We start from the raw sequence: 23,880 nt of genomic DNA on the forward strand, positions 1-23,880 counted from the left end.
TTCCTGAAACAAAGCCAGGAAGGGATTTCTCCTGTGACTTTCCAGAAAGAGGGGATTGGCCAAATCTAGACTATGTGTCGGCTTTCTACTCCGTGCAAGATGTTGATGCGATGTTGTGGTGATGCAAAGAAGCACAAGCAGGCGGGGCTCTCGGAGAACTTGCAATCTGGTTTTTGGCTCATGTCTTTTCCCTCCTTCCCCATTCTCCTTTCTTGTGTTTACTCAGGGTGCCAGGCACTGTTGGCTAACTAGTGTCATGCTTACTTTGTGCCAGACGCTGTGATAAGCCCTAAATACATATCAACCTACTGAATCCTTTCCTCTTTGGGGTAGACGTTCCTACTGTGTCCACTTTCCAAGTGTTAAAACTGAGGCCCTGAGACCTTAGGTTATTGACTTCCCAAACTGTACAGCCAATCAGTGGTGGAATCTTGCTTGGACTCAGGCAATGGATTCCGGAGTTCATGAGCTTAATCACTGGGCCATGTTTGGGTCTGAGCACATTTCTTGTTCTTTGGAGATTACGAACTTATGCTAAGAAACATGGCACAAGACCCTCAGTCCACACATTAAAAACGTTACAGCCACAGGGACCATCTAGGTAAGTGGCTTTGGAGGTACCTCACTGAATGCCATGGATATCTTTGTGAATTTATGTAGATTAGATTTTTGATGCTCTATAAAAGTTGAAATGTATTACAAGAGCTTGATATTTATAAAAAGGATTGTGTTACTCTCCCCTGTTACGCCTTGGAAGTATTTTCTGGGTTTGCTTACATTGAGGCCCCACTGCAAAGAGTTTAGTGCAGCTGGGTACAGGTGTTTAAGGCAAGATTCTCCACAGGCGGGACTTCACCACTCTGGTGCATGCCCTCTGCCTAAAAGATGACAAAAATGTCATCTTGTCCTCCCCCTAGGAGAATGAGGAACCCAACCGTCCAGGCTACTTGGCTTATGTTTGGGCTCATCTGGAAGTGCCCAAGGTGAGGGGTGGGAGGAAAAGTCCAAGAACTATGGGAACAGCAAGACTTGCCTCACATGGAGAGTTCTTCATTGGGGCAGGAAACGTAGCACTGGTCACTGTAGCACTTTCAGAAGTAGGGACGTCAGTGGTGCTGAGCGACAGGGCGTGGCCTGGGGCAGAGAGGAAAAGAGTCAGAAATGCACCATCTTCATGCACTGAAGGGCCTCAGGATGCAGGGTTAATGGGCTCTGCACTCTTCTTCTCTAGGCTTGGAACATCTTTGAGGACACAGCTTTCTGCTGCCTCCAATGGATAGGACAGTCTACTTGTCACTGTCAACAAAACTTGGCTCACGCTAAGGTCTTCCTTCCAAACACCCTGTAATATCCCAGCATCACACATCTGGGCTGCTGCACACCTGATCTCGCCAGGTCTCCAGCTTTAGCCCATAGCCCAGGAGTAGTCTGGAGCACGCTGGACTCTACCACCCCCACCCCTCCTCATTTCCAATCCTGCCAGCCTGTTGACCTCCAGTGGTCTCCATGACCTTCTCTCTCTCCCACTAGGTCATCCTGATCCCCATGACCTGATCAGGAAGTCTTATTCTTTGTGTTTTCTCATCGATCAGTCTGCAAACCTGGAAGAACATGAGCCCCCAACCCCACATGGTGAAGAAGAAGGATCTGTAAACCTCCAGCCAACTATAGAACATTTTGTAGATGGTCAGTGCTATGGAATTGGATACCAGGGTGCACTCACAACATTTTAGGTGCACCACAGAACCCCACATAGGGCTTTACTCATTCATTTCTGCTTTTCTCTCTTAGCAAAGTCTGTTATTGGGTTACTACTAAATAGTAGATTCAAATGGATCCAGGGCAGAGTAGCCAAGATAGGCCAGAAAGCCTAGAAAACATGTGACCCATCCTTGAGGAAACTCTGTGACCAGGGAGAGAGAGGGCCTCATAGGGTGGGTGGGTCACAACTAGAGTCTTCAAATATCTGAGGGGCTGCTTTGGTGAGAGAGGGAACAGGTTAGTTCTGAGGGGCACCAGGAGACAGTATGATCCATGAGCAGAATTTACAGAGAGGTGGAGCTTATCTCCGGGAAAGGAAAACTGATCTTGGATTTGCAGCAATCAGTGCAAAGAATTACTTTAGGAGGCAGTGAAAGCCTCCTATCATTAGAGGTATCCAGCCAGGACTGGACACTTCCTTGCTGTGGGTGCCGTGGGAGGTTACCAAACTGAGAGCAGAGGCAGGAAAATCATGTCATGCTTTGAGTTCCATTTCTGTTCTTTTCTCAACAGGGTGCTGAGGATGATGCAGTATGGTGAGGATTCCAGAGGAGAAACAGGAAGTCTGGGGTCTCCTCTCTGTTGAGGAGCCCTGCAGAACTCTCCTGTGGCTGCGGTAATGCAGTCTGCATCCTCACAGGCCAAAGCCAGCTCACTCAGGACCAAGGACAGGACTGCGTGGGCTCTGGGATCCCCAGTGGTGGATCTGGACATTGTCTTCTCTCACACTTTGATCATCATCACTATTATCATTGATTCTTAAAGGGATCCCTGGGATATATGATCTCTGCTTGGAAAGAGAGGGATTTGGTACAAGGGGCTCTAGCTCCACAAAGATAAGACAAATGCAGGGGAGAGAAGGAGACAGTGAGCCCTCACCCTTAACCCCAGCTCTATGCTGCAGCGAAGTGGGCCACAGGGCCTGCCCAGGCCTAGCTACTGGGTAGAGCCCAAGGCTGGGCCCGTGGCTGGGGGTCTGGCCTCTCCAGCAGCCCAAATCTGGCCTCACTGACGCCAGCCTCGTTGCTCCCTCATTCCATGCCCCAGCCATGTCTCCAGTGTGGAGTCAGCTCACCCAGGTGTGGGTGGCCATCTATTGAGTGTGTGGAGGCCTTTGTCCCTCTAGCAGCCAAGCATAGGCAGTGGGAGGATGGGCTCTGGCACTGGGAAGGTGGGAGTTGCTAATTAGAACTGGGCAGGAATGGGAGATGTGGCTGAGGAGGCAAGGCTCCAGGGAATGGACCAGATGTGGGGCAAGGTTCCCTGGGCACAACCTTGGGCCCAACGACACAAGGCCTCCCTGTGCCTCAGCCTCCCTGTAGGGGGCTATGGTTTTCCTGACCTCTCCGTGAGTTACGTGCCAGACACAAAGTAGGTCCTTAACAAACGCTTAGGGAATAAATGAATGCTTATTATTGTTGCCACCCTTCTTATCTTTTAGCCAATCCATCCAGGCTTTTATTTTAGGGAATAAAAGGTGACATCTATCTTGGCCTGATTTAATTATTCTGAAGCCCAGGAAGTCTGGAGGGAATTTTGAGCAAGTACCCCAGGGCAAGCTCTGGGCAGTCACATTGGTTTGCCCTGCAGGGGTGGGAGGTCCAGCTGTCTTGGGATAGCGCCCTAAGTCTCTGGTTTGGCCAGATGGGCACCAGGGGGAAGGAAAGAGAGTAGCACTACCTCGATGATCCTGGACCCGGGCATCCTTCAGAGTCCTGACCTGCCACCGGGGGTTGTGGGGTGTGAGTATGCCCTGGCTCCAGCCACAGAAGCCATTCTCGAAGTTGCAGTAAAAGCCAGCAGGGAGTTGACCTGCAGGGAGAGCACAGGGGCACGGTCATTTCTTGCACTGCCAGAAGCAAAAGAGGCCAATATAAAGTAACATTAGCCAGGCATGACCCAAGTATCCCCACAAACACCAGCTCCCCAGCCAGACCCTTGATGTCTAATGATAGTGATGATGATGAAAAGAAGCCCTGGTCCCTAACTTCTACATGTGAATATGTACAATTTTCTGATTTTCAGAAAAGAAAATACTAATAACAATAATAATAGCACAGCAACATGGGAATAACCCAGTTTTATATGTGACAGAAGAGAGCTCAAAAATATTAAGCAAGCTGACCAAGGTCACACAGCCAGCAGATAACACAGTTGGCCTTGAACCTGGGTCTTCTGCTTCTAATTTTTTTTTTTTTTTATGATAGTCACACTCAGAGAGAGAGAGAGAGAGAGAGGCAGAGACATAGGCAGAGGGAGAAGCAGGCTCCATGCACCGGGAGCCCGACGTGGGATTCGATCCCGGGTCTCCAGGATCGCGCCCTGGGCCAAAGGCAGGCGCCAAACCGCTGTGCCACCCCGGGATCCCAGTCTTCTGCTTCTAAATCTGGGCTCCTTATTCGGACCCACAATGAATATGACCCCAGGAGAAGGTACTATAATACATTTCTAATGGTCGACACAGTGACAAGAACCTGATGGTGGTAGTGGTAGTGTTGGTGGCACATGGTTGGGTCCCTCAATCACCCCTGTCTGCAGAGACACATATTGCTCACACTTCCCACTTACCCCCCCTTATTTCCCACCTCCCTTCCAGTGAAGGGAAGCCACATGAATAGCTCTGGCCCATGAAATGTGAGTGGAAGTGATGTGTGTCTTCTGGATTGAAGCTGCCAAGAGGCCCTGTGCAATTCTTCAGTCTCCCTCTCCCTGCTGAAGTGGCCAAGGGGAGTTCTTGTTCCTGAGACCGCTGCTGTTGGACCGTGGGGCCCCTGCCAGCCTGGGTCCCCAAGAGATCCTGTGGAACCCACCCCTCCGCTTTGGTTCATGGGTACTGTAAATGTTATGTTAGGCCCCTGAAATTTGGGGATAGTTTATTACTGCTCTAACCTACCTTATCCTGACCAAGCAATGCCAGCCATGGGGCCTTTTTATATCATCTGTTGGCTCAGCATAAAGGGCCCTGTTACCCTTTTCTCTACATCAGGCTGACCCCAGGTCCCAGTGAAAAGGCCACAATCAGCTTTATGACCATATATTTCCCAAGTGCCCGCAGAAGGAGGAGGAAAGGAGAAGAGGGTCAGAGAGAGCTCACTTTCTGAGGCTTTATCAGGGAACTGCTGCAGGGAAGGCACCCAGCCCCAGGAGCTAGTGGGTCATTGCAGGCTATTCTGATAGCACCAACAGCCCCAGGCCAGGCTGGGGAGAAGCAGCAGGACTATGTCTCCTGGGCAGGAGGAAAGGTGCTCTAGCTGGACCCACCTCTCTCTGTGTCCTTCCTCTGTCTCAGCCTTCCCGGCAATGGCAGGCTGACAAAGAGGGCCCTCACGCTTCCTGGCTGTGACAGCACCTTAGTGAATTATTACTCATTTCCCCCTGATTCTCTGTGCATTTCACACAGAGGCAGAATTATAAATTAAAACCGGCTGTCACTGACTTTGAGCATCTCTTCCCATTTATACCCCCCTGAAGAAATCATTTTCCCCCCAAGCCCTGCATGTTCCTCTGATTAAAAATCCAAAAGCTAAGGAGATCTTTCTGTTTTATTTTTTATGCCCCCTCAAGGGACCCCACATCCACTTCTTTTGCAAAAACTAACTGGTAGCTGGAAGTGACCTTCCATGAAGCGTCCTTTACAAGCATGCTTTAAACCAGGGACCATGATGGAAAATTCTAGCAGGCAATGGCTCCTGGTAGAAGGAGGAGGCAGGACTGGGTTGAAGCCTTCATGGCTTATCACCCCCTCCTTCTTTTATGAGTAGAGGTAGAGAAGTTAGCCTCAACAGTCCTGGAATCCGGACACCTGGCAGTAGCCCTCACCTGCTGCTTTCTGCTGTGTGATGCTAGGCAAGTCACTTCTTTTCCTCAGAGACTTAGCTCCATCATTTATAACATGGGGGTGATATTAGTGTCTATTTCACAGGGCTGTTTTGAGGGTAAATAAGAGTATAGAATTTTGTAAGCAGATAGGGTTGAGCAAATACAGAGTGGTAGTGGCATTATTAATCATTGATCACTCCTGGTGCAGGAGACTTCATCAGAGCATGAACCAAAATAGCCAACATTTCCCTGGGGGTAGAGACAGATACCTCAGCTGCCTCTCTGAAAATGCCCATGGTAGCTCTGCCTATGCCTTCCACCTGGACAGGAATGAGGAAAACCATTGGCATTCTCTAACTTCTGGAAGACCATCCTTGTCTTGGTTCTGCATAAGATCCAGGGTGAGCTGGGATTGGAAACCCCTTTCTTTTTGGCTGATTGAATAAAGGGGGAGGAGATAGGTAAAATAATTAGGTAAACAGACAAGTTATGTGAATCTGAAAGCATTGTAGGGTGGAAGGGGGTGCAGGAAGAGAGGACCGCTGCTCTTGCCAGCACGGCAGTTGTGTGCTGAACGAGAAGCCATGCCTGAGGAAACTGGTGGGGTGGTGGTGGGGGCATCAGAACAAAGACCTTTGGTGCATTAGGTCAGATTTGGGACACTGCTGCCAGGGCCAATGGCTGAGCATTACTTCGACGCACAGAGTTGAGTCCAGTGGTTTCAACTCCTTTGATTTCTCCTCTCATTGACCCCAAGCATCTACTCAGCACTGGGCATGCTGTAGGACTAAAATACTTATTTGCTGAATTAAAAAAATTTTTTATTGGTGTTCAATTTGCCAACATATAGCATAACACCCAGTGCTCATCCTGCCAAGTGCCCCCCTCAGTGCCCATCACCCAGTCACCCCAACCCCCCACCCACTTCCCCTTCCACTACCCCTTGTTCATTTCCCAGAGTTAGGTGTCTTTCATATTTCATTACCCTCACTGATATTTTCACTCATTTTTCTCTCCTTTCCCTTTATTCCCTTTCACTAATTTTTATATTCCCCAAACGAATGAGACCATATAATATTTGTCCTTTTCCAATTGACTTATTTCACTCAGCATAATACCCTCCAGGTCCCTCCATGTCGATTTATTTGCTGAAGTAAATGGGAGTGAGCTCTGTCATCCAACCCTTTATTACTCAAAATGTGCTTCGGGGACTAGACACACCCATCTCACCATTGGTGAAACCGTTGGAAGTGCAGAATCTCAGGCTACCAGCCCCTTCACCACCTACTGAGTGAGAATCTGCATTTCTAACATTTTCCAGGTGGTTCCTAAGCACCTTCCTGGTTGAGAAGTAATACCCTAGCGATCCTTTTACTTCATCTTACTTCATCAGCTGGATGGCCAAATCAGGCTGTGTGGGGGTCAATCAATCCTGCAAACATTTGGCAATTATGACACCTGATTCCACTGTAAGAGAGACAAATTGGTAGAGTCACAAAGATGTGGCCTCAGCAGGGCCTGCAGGAAGCTGCCAAGTGTAAACTCCAGGCCAAATGACACTACTTCTTTTCCTTCCTGTGTGACAGCTCTGTTAACATTTTTGATAAATATGTGTTATACACTTCCTTGAAAATATAGTCATGGGAAAAAATGCTAGAAGAAATACATCATCATATTATGGTTATCTCTGTATGTCTGAGAGGGAGGATTACGGGCAATAGTTATTTTATTTTCTCCTGTGTACTTTTCTAGATTTTCCAAATATTTTACAACCAATATGTTTTATTTTACAATAAAGAAATAAACTTAAAAAACTGTTTTTTTGCCTGATAGGAAGAGAGTCCCCACCAAACACATGAGATTATTGAATACATGAAAGGGAAACGAGCTGCCTGTAATACTCCGTGAGTCAATGACCCATTAGGGGAGGAAGTCGAGACATGACCCTTTTCTGGGAAGTTACAGGCCATTGAGGCAATGCTTGACACACAGGAAACCCTGAAGACACCCTTTGATGGGTTCCAGCATCCAAGGATATCTCACTTGGATCAGCAATGTTTAACTGGAAAGAGGGAAGGAGGATGGCAGGTGGTGTGTGGCTTGGAGTATGCAATGTGAAGGGACACATTCATGATTGGACGTAGGGAAGCAAGGGCAATGCCACCTCCATTTCAGGTACCCTACTTATCCTGGCTTGAAATGTTGCTCAGGGTTTAGTCTGATAATCTGATTGAAGTTGTGTATGGACTTCCTTCTGGAGCAAGTATGGGAGTTGATGGGATACAACCTACTTTCTCATCCAAATTCCAACCATGGCAGGGCTTACGTAACAACCTTGGCCAGAGATTAGTGACCCTCACTCATGGGGGTTCCTTAGAACTGGACATTCCCGACAAGGCTTGGGTGACCACCTGTTTAGAGAATACATTCTAACAGATTCCAGACTACTTGGGAAGGACCAGGTGATGTCAAGACCATTGTCCTAAATGCATCACAAACATCAACACATCAGCAGGCATCACATTCTAAGTCATGTTACAGTTGAGGAAATAGGCCCAGAGAGGGGAGACAAATGATCTGAGCTCCTCTCTCCTGCAGAGAAATGTTGTAGCAGAACCCTGGACCTTCCTTAACTTTTCCTTTCCTGCTCTTCTTCTCCAGTAGATATGTACCTAGTGTTGTGCTTGGCACAGCCAACCACTGGAAACTCATATAAGAAATGAGACTGGCCAGTAGTGGTTCAGACTGGGTCTGAACTGCTGCTCGGCCACTGGCTAACAGTTTCTTGGACTTTAGGTTCCTCATCTCTAAGATGGGTATAATAGCATCCCATAGGATTATTTTGAGGACAAAATAAGTTCATCTGCGAAAAGGATTTGGACAGTTACTGGCACACAGTGAATGCTCAATAAATGTTAGCCATCATCATCATGATCATCATCATCATCATTATCTTCTTCTTTATGAGAATGTTTTCTAGAATCAACATCAGTCAATGTGATAGGGAAAACTGTAATGATGCCAGACAGGATGGGGCACACTAAAAACAAAAAGGATATTTGCTAAGAGTACTGCCGAGATCAGAGTAGCAAAAAGATTGAAATAACCCTCCTTCTGAATTGAACTTCTCCTCCAAGCAACTGATTTCTGTAGCAAAGAACTCAGTGGGAGTGTTCTCCAGGGTGGAGCTGTCATTCTGAGAGCTGGTCAGAGCAGCTTTTCAAGTGTGGCTGGAAAGGCCTCTGGGCCCCAGGAACCTGCCCTCCATACGGGAGACAGGCTGTCCTCAAGCTTAGAGCTGGCCCTGTAAATCCATTAATGGCAACCCCAGAATGGTAAGAAAATGCCCCAAGCCCACAGTAATGGGCTGGATCCCACAGACTAGATGCTCTAATCATGGCTCTGTTCCTGACATGCTGTGTGACCCTGAACAAATCAATTACCTTCTCTGTGCTTTCATTCTCCCAATTGTAAATCAGGGCATGGCCGGCCTGAACTGTGTCCCAGCTGGGAAGTGGGAATCAAAAAACTTTGAAAAGGCAGAAGCAAAATCACACAGCTCAGATGCACTGCTGGAAATACTGCAGGGGCCGATAACTAGAGAGACATACACAGACCCCTGCCCGGGACAACGTGGGTGGGCTGGCTTCATTTTGGTCCACATGTACAGTGAGAGCTTTGTACAAAAGACCAGGAACAGTGTGGGATAAACAAAGGGCTTACCTGCAAGTCTATACTGAGTTTTATCTAAACAACCACAATTCCATCATTACTGAAAAACTTCACTGGAAAGTTTTATATAAAAAAGAAGGTTTTCAAATTGAAAAATGGATTTTCTTTATTGCTTCATTTAAAAGAGAATAAATAAAACCTTTTCTGCCCCCAAGGGAAAGTCTGGCCTCCAGATGATGAAGGGGATAATGTTAACTTTTTTTTAAAAAAGATATTATTTATTTATTTGAGAGACAGAGAAAGAGTGCATTAGAGAGAAGTCACACGCAGGGAGGAGGGGTAGACGGAGCAGGAGATTCTCCACTGAGCAGGGAGCCTGATGAAGGACTCAATCCCAGGACCCTGGGATCATGATCCAAGCTGAAGGCAGATGCTCAGTCGACTGAGCCACCCAGGTGCCCTACCATTAACTTTTAAAAGCCATTTTGTAGGCCATAATGTCTTAGGGCCAGTGTATCTGAGAGGCGAGGTACTTGCTTCTGTGTCTGGGCCCCATGGCATCCCAGGCATGTATCCCACATCTGTTCCCTACTGTGTCTCACTCCCTGCCCCCCTGCTGGATTTTCAGCACTCTGAAGACAGGTGCTGTGTTATTCATCTCTGCTGTATTCAGGCTCTAGTATATGATATATGGGTTTTATAAGTGTTTGTGGTTTCCCTGGCATAGATGTGAAAACTTCTCAAGTGTATACTTGGAGCCAGGCTGCTGCTGAGAACACCAGATTCAGAGAGAGTGAGCACTACTAGGCTGGGAGTCTAACTCTGTCCCCAGCTCCCAGTGAGATTTCAAAACAGTAGTTTGTTTTGGTCTATGGGGACCAACTTTCCCAACTCATTTAGTCATTTTATATTTATTATTTATTTATTTATTTATTTATTTATTTATTTATTTATTTATTTTAAAAGATTTTTATTCATTCATTTGACAGATAGAGTGAGAGAGAGAGACAGAGAGAGCACACAAGCAGGGGTAGCAGCAGGCAGAGGCAGAGAGAAAGAGGGAGAAGCAAATCGCTGCCCTGCTGCAGAGCAGGGAACCTGACTGGACTCGGGGCTCTATCCCAGAACCCTGGGATCATGACCTGAGCCAAAGGCTGATGCTTAACTGACTGAGCCACCCAGGCACCCCACATTTAGTCATTTTAAATCAACAAATAGTTAGTGCACCACCTATATGGTGCTAGGAGATATTGGTATGGGGGTGAGTACCAGATTTTGTCTGCCCAGAGAGAGGGAGACAAACATGGAAACCACCTTCATGAAATGGAATGGATGCACGCCCACTAGCCGGACAAAAATAAAAAGACATCATTCTAAGTGTTGACAATGTAGAGAAATTAGAAGCTTTACCCATTCCTAGTGGAATGTCAGATGGTGTAGCTACTTTGGAAAACAGCCTAGAAGTTTTTTAAAAGTTAAATACAGAGCTGACCCAGTAATTTACTCCTAGGTATATAATCCAAGAGAAATGAAAACATCTGTCCATACAAAAATTTGTACACGAATGTGCAAAGAGGCATAATTTGTAATACCCAGAAGGTAGAAACAACTCACGTGCGCATCAACTGATGAATAGATGAACAAATGTGCTATTAGCCATACAATGAAATAGTATGTGGCAGTAAAAACGGAATGAAGTATTTCCATGTGACTTAACAGGGGTGGGCCTTGAAAACATTATGAGAAGTGAAAGAAGTTAACAGCAAAAGAATACATAATGTATGATTCCATTGATATGAAATGCCCCAAATAAATTTATAGAAACAGAAAGTAGATTTAGGAGTTAGTTGCTGAGGGCTAGTGGTTCGTGGGGGAGGGGGTGCAGGGGATGTGAGATTGGAGGGAAATGAGGAAAGATTACTAGGGGTTATCTTTGGAGTGATAAAAATGTTCTAAAATTGGATTGTAGTGATGGTGGCACGGCCCTGTGACCATACTAAACAATACCAAAGTGTGTACTTTAAATGGGTGAATTGTATGGTATGTGAATTATATTTCTAAAAGCTGTTAATAAAAAATAATAGATATGGTGGATGGATGCACCCATGGGGGAGTCTAGAGGAAGAGGAACCAACTATACTTGTTGGGGTGATACTTGTGGGAGGTTTCTCAGAAGTGTTGACTCCGGGGGATCCCTGGGTGGCTCAGCGGTTTGGTGCCTGCCTTTGGCCCAGGGCGTGATCCTGGAGTCCCACGTCAGGCTCCTGGCATGGAGCCTGCTTCTCCCTCCTCCTCTCTCTCTGTCTATCATAAATAAATAAATAAATCTTAAAAAAAAAAAAAAAAAGAAGTGTTGACTCTGGAGGTGAGTCTTTTTAAAAATGTTTTTGATTATTTGAGAGAGAGAGAGTGAGAGAGAGAGGGGAGGTGGGGCGAGAGCATGGCAGAGGGAGAGGGAGAAGCAGATTCCCCACAGAGCAGGGACCCCAGCACGGGGCTTGATCACAGGACCCTGAGATCATGATCTGAGCCAAAGGCAGGTGCTTAACTGACTGAGCCACCCAGGAGCCCTGGAGGTGAGTCTTGAAGGAGCAGATGTGACCAGAGAAGGAAAGGGCATTCTGGTCCAGGGGTACCATGAGCAAAGCCATGGAGGGGTGGTCTGATACAGCTGGCGCTGGGGTACATGGAAGCCTGGGAGGATGGGAGGGCCAGGTGGGTGGCGGAAGATAAGGCCCGGAGAGCGAGGGGAGTGTGGGCATACAGGGCTTCTAACATCATGTTCCTAAATTAGGCTTTACCCTGTACATCTCTGTACCACGAGGATGCTGAGAGCATAGCTTACAAGATCTTGTTTGGTTCTTAACTTAACCCTGTCTCTTGAAAACTGTGTAGCTTCTGGAAGTCACCACTGAGAGGATACATGGTAAGGAAGGGTGTCCAAGCTCGCATGCCTGGAGCGATGGGGGCAGGGGGTGGAGGCACAGGCTGGGTTGGGGTGGGTGGCGCAGGGGGGCTGCATCTACTCACTGCACAGCTGGCCCTCGTCTTCTCCCTGGGCGCAGTCCTGGTGGAAGTCACAGGCCTGGCCTAGCTGGAGCACCGTCCCATTCCAGCAGGTGAAGGAGCTCTGCAAGGCCATCTTGGAGCCTGGGGATGTTCCTGGAGAGCACACAGACACACATGCCATCGGTCAGTTTGGGTGGCTCTGTGGGAAGGCTCAGGGACAGCATCACTCTGCCCTGTCACATTCCAAGGTCTGACTGAGATGCACACATCTCAATCTGGTTACACGTGGGGCCAGCACCAAGAGGCTGAGAGGAAGTCGAAGCCTTAACACCCCACCCCCTAGGCCACTGGAGGTTCCTCACTTTCTAGTGATGGCAAATAGCAGAGTGGCCCTAGGTTTGGTCCACATTCCTTCAACGCTGTGGGTTCCTCAAGCCCTGGCTTCAATGTGCCCGGTGGAGAGCCTGTGGGTGGAGTCTCATCTCATCTGCACGCAGACAGCTCTACCCACAAGGTCAGATTTGAGGCCCAGTGTATCTCCCACGTGTTCCTGACGCCAGACTCGCCGTGGGAGAGATGCTAGAAACCTGCAGCACTATTGTTAGACCAGCTATGTGATGCTGATCCTAGGCTTTGTCCGGCTCCCTGTCTCCCCATCTATGAAAGGAGGGATTCTGAAGATATTTCTCAGGTCCCTTCTGAAATTTGTATATAAACCATAAATCTCATATAAATCAGATTATCCAATGGCAGAAGGGAGAAGGAGCAATTTATAATGAACATATTAGCGGCTATTTCAGTATCGAGAACAATGGGTTATGATGATGAATTCACCTGTGACCCCAGAGAACCAGGCTTACGTTAGCCTGCACCAGCCTGCCCTTCTAAACGGGGGCATTTGCCTGGGGACCACCCAGCAGGGCCTGGGGGGTGTTTCTGAGTGTGCCTCCTGCCACCCAGCTGCTGGTTTGTGTGGGATCTGTGGAAACTTTGGCTCCTGTGGAGACAAAGCAGGCAGGGCCCACCTGGGTCAATCCCTCAAGGCTGTTGGCCTTGTACTCTGTCCTCTTTTCTTGCTTTCTCCCTGTGATGGCAGGTGTCTCAGCAGTCTCCCCACCCCCATCTCACCCCCTCCATGCTCAGTTGGGTTGGGGAAAGTGTGAACCAGGACCCCACTTGGTCGAGTCCCACAGACTTTCTTAGCTTCACATAAGGGGTGGGTTCTCCAACCCTGGCTATGAGATTAGACTCACCTTTCTTAGGTTTTAATTTGGTAAAAACTCCCAGGTGATTGTGATGTGGGACCCTGCAGCTTAGATCATCTTTACTAACTGAAATTCCATGATTTTCTGGTTCACTTCAGTTCCCACTGAAACTAACATCAAGTCCAGGCTGTTTACTTCTAGAATCCTCTGTGTAACTCAGCACATCTGGGTCGGTGAAGAGGTTTGGCAAATCTTAACAGTGGGGAAATAGTTTCCCACTGTTTTCCCCAAAATAGTTTCCTAAGTGAGGAAACTGAGGCAGGGCAGCTGAGTGACTTCCTTAAGGCTAGTAATGGGGAGCAGACCCAGCCTGTTAGACTGCAAAGCTGCCCTCTCTAGTTCATGGGAGGGGAGCACTGGAAGTGGCCTTAGGCCCTCTTTCACAGGCCAGTCCAGGTAAGGCTCCATTTGTTAGGGGCTGGCACACGGGCATCAACAGTGTCGGGTGGGCCCGGCCTGGCTGGGGATTCTGTGTAACTGCTGAGCATGGGAAAACACATGCTCTGCTTCCTTCAGGGGATCACATCCAAACTTTTTAACCTGCTCTTCCAGGTTCTCTGTGCTCTGCGCCCCCAATTTCCTTTTCTATCTCACCTCACCAGACCTATGCTCGAGCCTCACTTGGTGTCGATTCCATACAACCTAGTTCTAGGACATGTATGCGTGGTCCCGTCTTCGTCACCAGGTTGTCTGAGGGTCTAGCCAGTGCCTGGCCACTAGGAACATTCCTGAACAGCCTGCACACAAGCTTACCTGCCTGCAGTCACCCCCAGAATAATGGCCCCCCAGATAGCCATACCCTAATCCCCTAAACCTGTGATTATTGTACTTTATGTGACAGAGGGACTTGGTGATATGACTAAGTGAAGGGTCTCTAGATGGGAAAAGTATCTGGATTACCCAGGTGTGATCACAAGGTTCTTAGAAGAAGATGGCAAGAAGGTCACAGAAGGAGGCAGGAGATGTGATCATGGAAGCAAGTCTGGAGAAATGTGAGGAAGGGGTCATGAGCTGGGGAATGCAGGCGGCCTCTAGAAGCAGGAAAAGGTGAGACAACTGACTGTCCCATGGAGCCTCTGGAAGGAGCTGGCCCTGCCAACCAATTCTGTTAGCCCCGTGAAACACGACCCTATCCATCCCTGTGCCTCAAGACAGCCTACGGTGCTTCCTCCAAATCCCTTACCAATTCCAAGTGCGGGAGACCACACAATGGAGAGTCCCTCCAGCTCTCTCAGTTCCAAATACTCAACTTTCAGCATCAAAATACACAAGGAATGACAGGAGATACAACACTCCTTTTCAAAGGTAAAATGCTAAATTCATTTTATAGCTTTAATTGTGCATGTGAATTTCCCACTTGTCAGTCATGGTGTCTTGGAAGGTGGGGACACGATGCTTCTAACGAACCGGTGCTGGTCCCCAGAAAGTGCAGTCATCTCACCCCTGGCAGAACTGGAGGAGGGGCGTCCTCCCTGAAGCCCTGACTGAGGTGGATTTGCTGAGGGTGGCTGCAGACTTTGTCCCAGGAAGCAGGGGCACAGAGAGGACACCTGGCATCATATATGGCACACCTGCTACTTGCCAAGCACAGCGCCAGGCACTTTCCCTGCTTGTGCACTAAACCTTAAACCACCAGGACAGGGCGGCTCTGTCATTGCCACTTAATAGTGGGGAGTCCTCATTAAGTGCAGGTGGGGGGCAATGGCAGGCAAGTGGCCTCTATCTGGGTGCTGCTCCTGCGGGCAGACAGGTGTGTCCACCGCAGTTGGGGGGCCCTCCTGCTAGTGACACTGCCTGTCCTTTCTGCCCCGCCTTCAGGACAAAGACATTTATGATAATAAGAAAAATTCTCCTTCATCTTTGCTTGGTGATTTCTAGTTTCCAAAACATTTTCTTTTTATGTCCTATATGCGACCATTACCTAGTTAGGACCTTATTACTGTCACTCCCAGCACTACCAAAGAAAACAAGCAAAATAAAAACATCTGTGAAGTCAGCCTCAACCTATGAAACAAATGAAAGTCGTGTTATGTTCACGTCTCATGATTAGGCCTTGCTTTTCACTGCCTGTTTTTGTGAACACATGTGTGTTCCACGCACCAATTACTTGTCATTCCCTGAATATGTCTCCTAATTTCTTTTACATTCCATCATTTGAAGAACACATGCCTATTGTCTAAAGTTTGAAACCAGGGTAAAAACAAAACAAACAAAACAAAAACAATGCCCAGAATTCCACTGCCCAGAGGTCATCATTTAAAAAAAAAAAATTTAAATTCAATTTGTCAGCATGTAGTATAACACCCAGTGCTCATCTCATTGTGTGCCCTTTGTAATGCCTGTCCCCCAGTTACCCCATCCCCCACCCCTGCCTCCCCCTCTGCAACCCTTTGTTTGTTTTCCAGAGTTAGGAGTTTCTCATGGTTTGTCTTCCTCTCTAATTTTTCCCCACTCAGTTTCCTCCCTTCCCTTATGGTCCCTTTCACTATTTTGTATATTCCACATATGAGTAAAACCATATGATAATTGTCTTTCTCTGATTGGCTTATTTCACTCAGCATAATACCCTCCAGTTCCATCCACATCAGTGCAAATGGTGGGTATTCATCCTTTCCGACAGCTGAATAATATTCCAGTGTATGTATAGACCGCAGCCTCTTTATCCATTCATCTGTCAAAGGACATCGTGATTCCTTCCACAGTTTGGTTATTGTGGACATTGCTGCTATGAACACTGGGGTGAGGCTATTTTTTTTTAATAAATTTATTTTTTATTGGTGTTCAATTTGTCAACATACGGAATAACACCCAGTGCTCATCCCGTCAAGTGCCCCCCTCAGTGCCCGCCACCCAGTCACCCCCACCCCCCACCCTCCTCCCCTTCCACCACCCCTAGTTCGTTTCCCAGAGTTAGGTGTCTTTATGTTCTGTCTCCCTTTCTGATATTTCCCACACATTTCTTCTCCCTTCCCTTATATTCCCTTTCACTATTATTTATATTCCCCAAATGATTGAGACCATATAATATTTGTCCTTCTCCAATTGACTTACTTCACTCAGCATAATACCCTCCAGTTCCATCCATGTCGAAGCAAATGGTGGGTGTTTGTCGTTTCTAATGGCTGAGGAATATTCCATTGTATACATAAACCACATCTTTATCCATTCATCTTTCGATGGACACCGAGGCTCCTTCCACAGTTTGGCTATTGTGGACATTGCTGCTAGAAACATCGGGGTGCAGGTGTCCCGGCGTTTCACTGCATCTGTATCTTTGGGGTAAATCCCCAGCAGTGCAATTGCTGGGTCATAGGGTAGCTCTATTTTTAACTCTTTGAGGAACCTCCACACAGTTTTCCAGAGTGGCTGCACCATTTCACATTCCCACCAACAGTACAAGAGGGTTCCCTTTTCTCCGCATCCTCTCCAATATTTGTGGTTTCCTGCCTTGTTAATGTTCCCCATTCTCACTGGTGTGAGGTGGTATCTCATTGTGGTTTTGATTTGTATTTCCCTGATGGCAAGTGATGCAGAGCATTTTCTCATGTGCATGTTGGCCATGTCTATGTCTTCCTCTGTGAGATTTCTCTTCATGTCTTTTGCCCATTTCATGATTGGATTGTTTGTTTCTTTGGTGTTGAGTTTAATAAGTTCTTTATAGATCTTGGAAACTAGCCCTTTATCTGATACGTCATTTGCAAATATCCTCTCCCATTCTGTAGGTTGTCTTTGAGTTTTGTTGACTGTATCCTTTGCTGTGCAAAAGCTTCTTATCTTGATGAAGTCCCAATAGTTCATTTTTGCTTTTGTTTCTTTTGCCTTCGTGGATGTATCCTTGCAAGAAGTTACTGTGGCTGAGTTCAAAAAGGGTGTTGCCTGTGTTCTCCTCTAGGATTTTGATGGAATCTTGTCTCACATTTAGATCTTTCATCCATTTTGAGTTTATCTTTGTGTCTGGTGCAAGAGAGTGGTCTAGTTTCATTCTTCTGCATGTGGATGTCCAATTTTCCCAGCATCATTTATTGAAGAGACTGTCTTTCTTCCAATGGATAGTCTTTCCTGTTTTGTCGAAAATTAGTTGACCATAGAGTTGAGGGCCCATTTCTGGATTCTCTATTCTGTTCCATTGATCTATGTGTCTGTTTTTGTGCCAGTACCACACTGTCTTGATGACCACAGCTTTGTAGTACAACCTGAAATCTGGCATTGTGATGTCCCCAGATATGGTTTTCTTTTTTAAAATTCCCCTGGCTATTCGGGGTCTTTTCTGATTCCACAAAAATCTTAAAATAATTTGTTCTAACTCTCTGAAGAAAGTCCATGGTATTTTGATAGGGATTGCATTAAACGTGTATATTGCCCTGGGTAACATTGACATTTTCACAATATTAATTCTGCCAATCCATGAGCATGGAATATTTTTCCATCTCTTTGTGTCTTCCTCAATTTCTTTCAGAAGTGTTCTATAGTTTTTAGGGTATAGATCCTTTACATCTTTGGTTAGGTTTATTCCTAGGTATCTTATGCTTTTGGGTGCAATTGTAAATGGGATTGACTCCTTAATTTCTCTTTCTTCAGTCTCATTGTTAGTGTATAGAAATGCCACTGATTTCTGGGCATTGATTTTGTATCCTGCCACGCTACCGAATTGCTGTATGAGTTCTAGCAATCTTGGGGTGGAGACTTTTGGGTTTTCTATGTAGAGTATCATGTCATCAGTGAAGAGGGAGAGTTTGACTTCTTCTTTGCCAATTTGAATGCCTTTAATGTCTTTTTGTTGTCTGATTGCTGAGGCTAAGACTTCCAGTACTATGTTGAATAGCAGTGGTGAGAGTGGACATCCCTGTCTTATTCCTGATCTTAGGGGAAAGGCTCCCAGTGCTTCCCCATTGAGAATGATATTTGCTGTGGGCTTTTCGTAGATGGCTTTTAAGATGTTGAGGAATGTTCCCTCTATCCCTACACTCTGAAGAGTTTTGATCAGGAATGGATGCTGTATTTTGTCAAATTTTTTCTCTGCATCTAATGAGAGGATCATATGGTTCTTGGTTTTTCTCTTGCTGATATGATGAATCACATTGATTGTTTTACAGGTATTGAACCAGCCTTGTGTCCCAGGGATAAATCCTACTTGGTCATGGTGAATAATTTTCTTAATGTACTGTTGGATCCTATTGGCCAGTATTTTGTTGAGAATTTTTGCATCCATGTTCATCAGGGATATTGGTCTGTAATTCTCCTTTTTGGTGGGGTCTTTGTCTGGTTTTGGAATTAAGGTGATGCTGGTCTCATAGAACGAATTTGGAAGTACTCCATCTCTTTCTATCTTTCCAAACAGCTTTAGGAGAATAGGTATGGTTTCTTCTTTAAACGTTTGATAGAATTCCCCTGGGAAGCCATCTGGCCCTGGACCCTTGTGTCTTGGGAGGTTTTTGATGACTGCTTCAATTTCCTCCCTGGTTATTGGCGTGTTCAGGTTTTCTATTTCTTCCTGTTCCAGTTTTGGTAGTTTGTGGCTTTCCAGGAATGCGTCCATTTCTTCTAGATTGCCTAATTTATTGGCGTATAGCTGTTCATAATATGTTTTTAAAATCGTTTGTGTTTCCTTGGTGTTGGCAGTGATCTCTCCTTTCTCATTCATGATTTTATTAATTTGAGTCTTCTTTCTCTTCTTTTTAATAAGGCTGGCTAATGGTTTATCTATCTTATTAATTCTTTCAAAGAACCAACTCCTGGTTCTGTTGATCTGTTCCACAGTTTTTCTGCTCTTGATTTCGTCGAGTTCTGCTTGAATCTTTATTAACTCTCATCTTCTCTTGGGTGTAGGATCTATTTGCTGTTTTTTCTCTAGCTCCTTTATGTGTAAGGTTAGCTTTTTTATTTGAGTTCTTTCCAGTTTTTGAATGGATGCTTGTATTGCGATGTATTTCCCCCTTAGGACTGCTTTTGCTGCATCCCAAAGATTTTGAACAGTTGTATCTTCATTCTCATTAGTTTCCATGAATCTTTTTAATTCTTCCTTAATTTCCTGGTTGACCCTTTCATCTTTTAGCAGGATGGTCCTTAACCTCCATGTGTTTGAAGTCCTTCCAAACTTCTTGTTGTGATTTAGTTCTAATTTCAAGGCATTATGGTCTGAGAATATGCAGGGGACGATCCCAATCTTTTGGTATCGGTTCAGACCCGATTTGTGACCCAGTATGTGGTCTATTCTGGAGAAAGTTCCATGTGCACTTGAGAAGAATGTGTATTCAGTTGAGTTTGGATGTAAAGTTCTGTAGATATCTGTGAAATCTATCTGGTCCAGTGTATCATTTAAAGCTCTCGTTTCTTTGGAGATGTTGTGCTTAGAAGACCTATCGAGTGTAGAAAGAGCTAGATTGAAGTCACCAAGTATAAGTGTATTATTATCTAAGTATTTCTTCACTTTGGTTATTAATTGATTTATATATTTGGCAGCTCCCACATTCGGGGCATATATATTGAGGATTGTTAAGTCCTCTTGTTGGATAGATCCTTTAAGTATGAGATAGTGTCCCTCTTCATCTCTCACTACAGTCTTCAGGGTAAATTTTAGTTTATCTGATATAAGGATGGCTACCCCTGCTTTCTTTTGAGGACCATTCGAATGGTAAATGGTTCTCCAACCTTTTATTTTCAGGCTGTAGGTGTCCTTCTGTCTAAAATGAGTCTCTTGTAGACAGCAAATAGATGGGTCCTGCTTTTTTATCCAGTCTGAAACCCTACGCCTTTTGATGGGGTCATTAAGCCCATTCACGTTCAGAGTTACTATTGACAGATATGAGTTTAGTGTCATCATGATATCTATTCAGTCCTTGTTTTTGTGGATTGTTCCACTGAACTTCTTCTTAAAGGGGAATTTTAAGAGTCCCCCTTAAAATTTCTTGTAGAGCTGGTTTGGAGGTCACATATTCTTTCAGTTCCTGCCTGTCTTGGAAGCTCTTTATCTCTCCTTCCATTTTGAATGAGAGCCTTGCTGGATAAAGTATTCTTGGTTGCATGTTCTTCTCATTTAGGACCCTGAATATATCCTGCCAGCCCTTTCTGGCCTGCCAGGTCTCTGTGGAGAGGTCTGCTGTTACCCTAATACTCCTCCCCATAAAAGTCAGGGATTTCTTGTCTCTTGCTGCTTTAAGGATCTTCTCTTTATCTTTGGAATTTGCAAGCTTCACTATTAAATGTCGAGGTGTTGAACGGTTTTTATTGATTTTAGCGGGGGATCTCTCTATTTCCTGGATCTGAATGCCTGTTTCCCTTCCCAGATTAGGAAAGTTTTCAGCTAGAATTTGTTCAAATACATATTCTGGCCCTCTGTCCCTTTCTGCGCCCTCGGGAACACCAATTAAACGTAGGTTTTCTTCCTCAGGCTGTCGTTTATTTCCCTTAATCTATCTTCATGGTCTTTTAATTGTTTGTCTCTTTTTTCCTCAGTTTCCCTCTTTGCCATCAACTTGTCTTCTGTGTCACTCACTCGTTCTTCCACCTCGTTAGCCCTCGTCGTTAGGACTTCTAGTTTGGATTGCATCTCATTCAATTGATTTTTAATTTGTGCCTGATTAGCTCTAAATTCTGCAGTCATGAAGTCTCCTGAGTCCTTTATGCTTTTTTCTAGAGCCACCAGTAGCTGTATGATAGTGCTTCTGAATTGGCTTTCTGACATTGAATTGTAATCCAGATTTTGTAACTCTGTGGGAGAGAAGACTGTTTCTGATTCTTTCTTTTGAGGTGAGGTTTTCCTTTTAGTCATTTTGCTCAGTGCAGAGTGGCCAAAAACAAGTTGTATTGGGAAAAGGAGAAAAAGAGAGGAGAGAAAGAAGGAAAGAAAAGAGAAAGAGAAAAAAAAAGGAAGAAAAAAAGAAAAAAAAAAGAAGAAAAAGAGAAAGAAAAAGAAAGAAAGGGAAAAAAAGGGTGGGGGAAGCAAACAAATCAAAACAAAACAAAACAAAAAACAAAAAACAAAAAACAAAAAACCCACGGGGGAGTATCTTCTGATTCTGTGTACTTTAAGTCCCTTGACTTCCCCTGGAACTTGTCCTTCTAGCTGATCTTCTGGGGGAGGGGCCTGTTGTGCTGATTTTCAGGTGTTAGCACTTGGGGGAGCTGCTGTGCCCCTGCCTGGTGCAGGGCTCAGTGGGGGTTGTTTACCCCGTGAGGCCGCAGGAGGAACAACCGCAGTGGCGGGGCCAGCTCTGGAGCCCTGGAGTCAGCCCCCGCAGTAACTCCAGAGCTCTCCGTCTGCAGGGCCTGGAGGCTCCGGGGCGGGGCCGCTGATCTGCTCAGCTGGGGCAGGAGGGTCCTTGCTGTCCTGGGCCCTCCCAGCCTCTGCCTGTCCCGGGGGAGGCCGGATCCTGGGCTGTGTCCCGGCGCCCTGTGCTCGGGGCATGCGCTGTTGGATTCGTGCTCCCGGTGGCGCAGCCGCCTCTCTGCGGAGCCGACGCTCGAGCCCCTCCGAGCTGCTCCCGGAGCCGCGCAGCCCCCTCTGCACGGAGCCTCTTCCTCTGCCCGAGCCCCTCCGAGCTGTTCCCGGGCTGAGCTGCTCCCGCCCCGCAGCCCCCTCTGCGGAGCTGCCGCCCGAGCCCCTCCGAGCTGCTCCGGGTCCCCCGTGCGCGCTGCAGCCCTTAGGGAGCTCGGCGCACTCTCCCGGGGCACAGGTGTCTGTTAGTGTCCCCGGGAGCCCGAGGGCATCCCCTCCCTCCTGGGTCCTGCTCCAACTCCCTGCGAGCCCCTTTCCGCCCGGGAAGGTCGGTGCAGCTCCTGCTTCTCCGGGACGGGGCTCTCCGGTCCTGGGGACACTCGCCCCGGCCTCAGCCCGGCTCCTCGCGGGGCCCCTCCCCCTTGGAGGCCTCTGTTTCTTTATTTCTTTTTCCCCGTCTTCCTACCTTGATAGAAACTGAACTCTTCTCACTGTAGCATTCCAGCTGGTCTCTCTTTAAATCTCAGGCCGAATTCATAGATTTTCAGGGTAATTTGAAGGTTTTCTAGGTAATTTGGTGGAGACAGGTGATTTGGAGACCCCACCCCTCCCTCTATGTCTTCCTCTGTGAGATTTCTCTTCATGTCTTTTGCCCATTTCATGATTGGATTGTTTGTTTCTTTGGTGTTGAGTTTAATAAGTTCTTTATAGATCTTGGAAACTAGCCCTTTATCTGATAGGTCATTTGCAAATATCCTCTCCCATTCTGTAGGTTGTCTTTGAGTTTTGTTGACTGTATCCTTTGCTGTGCAAAAGCTTCTTATCTTGATGAAGTCCCAATAGTTCATTTTTGCTTTTGTTTCTTTTGCCTTCGTGGATGTATCTTGCAAGAAGTTACTGTGGCTGAGTTCAAAAAGGGTGTTGCCTGTGTTCTCCTCTAGGATTTTGATGGAATCTTGTCTCACATTTAGATCTTTCATCCATTTTGAGTTTATCTTTGTGCATGGTGCGAGGGATTGGTCTAGTTTCATTCTTCTGCATGTGGATGTCCAATTGTCCCAGCACCATTTATTGAAGAGACTGTCTTTCTTCCAATGGATAGTCTTTCCTCCTTTATCGAATATTAGTTGATCATAAAGTTGAGGGTCCACTTCTGGGTTTTCTATTCTGTTCCATTGATCTATGTGTCTGTTTTTGTGCCAGTATGGGGTGAGGCTATTATTTTTAACATCTTGGTAGGTTTCTAGCTGATGTTTTTGGCCTATGATTGATTTCTTTCTTTCTTCTTTCTTTCTTTCTTTCTTTCTTTCTTTCTTTCTTTCTTTCTTTCTTTCTTTCTTTCTTTCTTTCTTTCTTTCTTCTTTCTCTTTTAAAGATTTTATTTATTTATTAATGAGAGACAGAGAGAGAGAGAGAGAGAGGCAGAGACATTGGCAGAGGGAGAAGCAGGCTCCTTGAGGAGAACCTGATGCGGGACTCGATCCCAAGATCCTGGGATCATACCCTGAGCCAAAGGCAGACACTCAACCACTAAGCCACGCAGGCACCCCTGGCCTATGGTTTCAAAGTGTGTATAGCTGTATCATATGTATATAGGCCTTAAAATAATTAGGGTTATATCACAAGATTTTCCCAAGGTTTAAAAATTCCCCATGAGAAAAAAAATTTCCCATAAGGACACTTTTTAATGGCCACGATCTTTCATGATGTGTACCATCATTTATTTGAACATTATTCAATGACTGGATTGTTAGGCTGTTTATAATAACACTTCGAAAAATATCTTTGAGTATAAACCTTTGCCCGCATTTCAGATTATTTTCATAGGATAGATTCCCAGAAGTGGAATTACTGAATCAAAGAGTATAAACATTTTAAAGGCCCTTGATACATATTGCCAAATTGCTTTCTAGAAGTTAA

At 46.0% G+C, this 23,880-nt stretch overlaps 1 protein-coding gene across 1 annotated transcript in view; it reads right to left on the reverse strand.

Annotated features, from left to right (window-relative positions):
* Positions 1-23,880, reverse strand: part of ALK (ALK receptor tyrosine kinase) — a 680,979-nt gene that overhangs the window by 114,857 nt on the left and 542,242 nt on the right. The window contains exons 6-8 of the mRNA XM_038561183.1: positions 12,283-12,414; positions 3,442-3,573; positions 1,034-1,134 (exon numbers count right to left, since the gene is read on the reverse strand). Coding sequence (XP_038417111.1) covers positions 1,034-1,134; positions 3,442-3,573; positions 12,283-12,414 — 365 coding nt within the window. The remainder of the gene's footprint in view (positions 1-1,033; positions 1,135-3,441; positions 3,574-12,282; positions 12,415-23,880) is intronic.

The sequence above is a fragment of the Canis lupus genome, chromosome 17, assembly GCF_011100685.1.
Source record: "Canis lupus familiaris isolate Mischka breed German Shepherd chromosome 17, alternate assembly UU_Cfam_GSD_1.0, whole genome shotgun sequence".
In the NCBI taxonomy this organism is placed as follows: domain Eukaryota; kingdom Metazoa; phylum Chordata; class Mammalia; order Carnivora; family Canidae; genus Canis; species Canis lupus.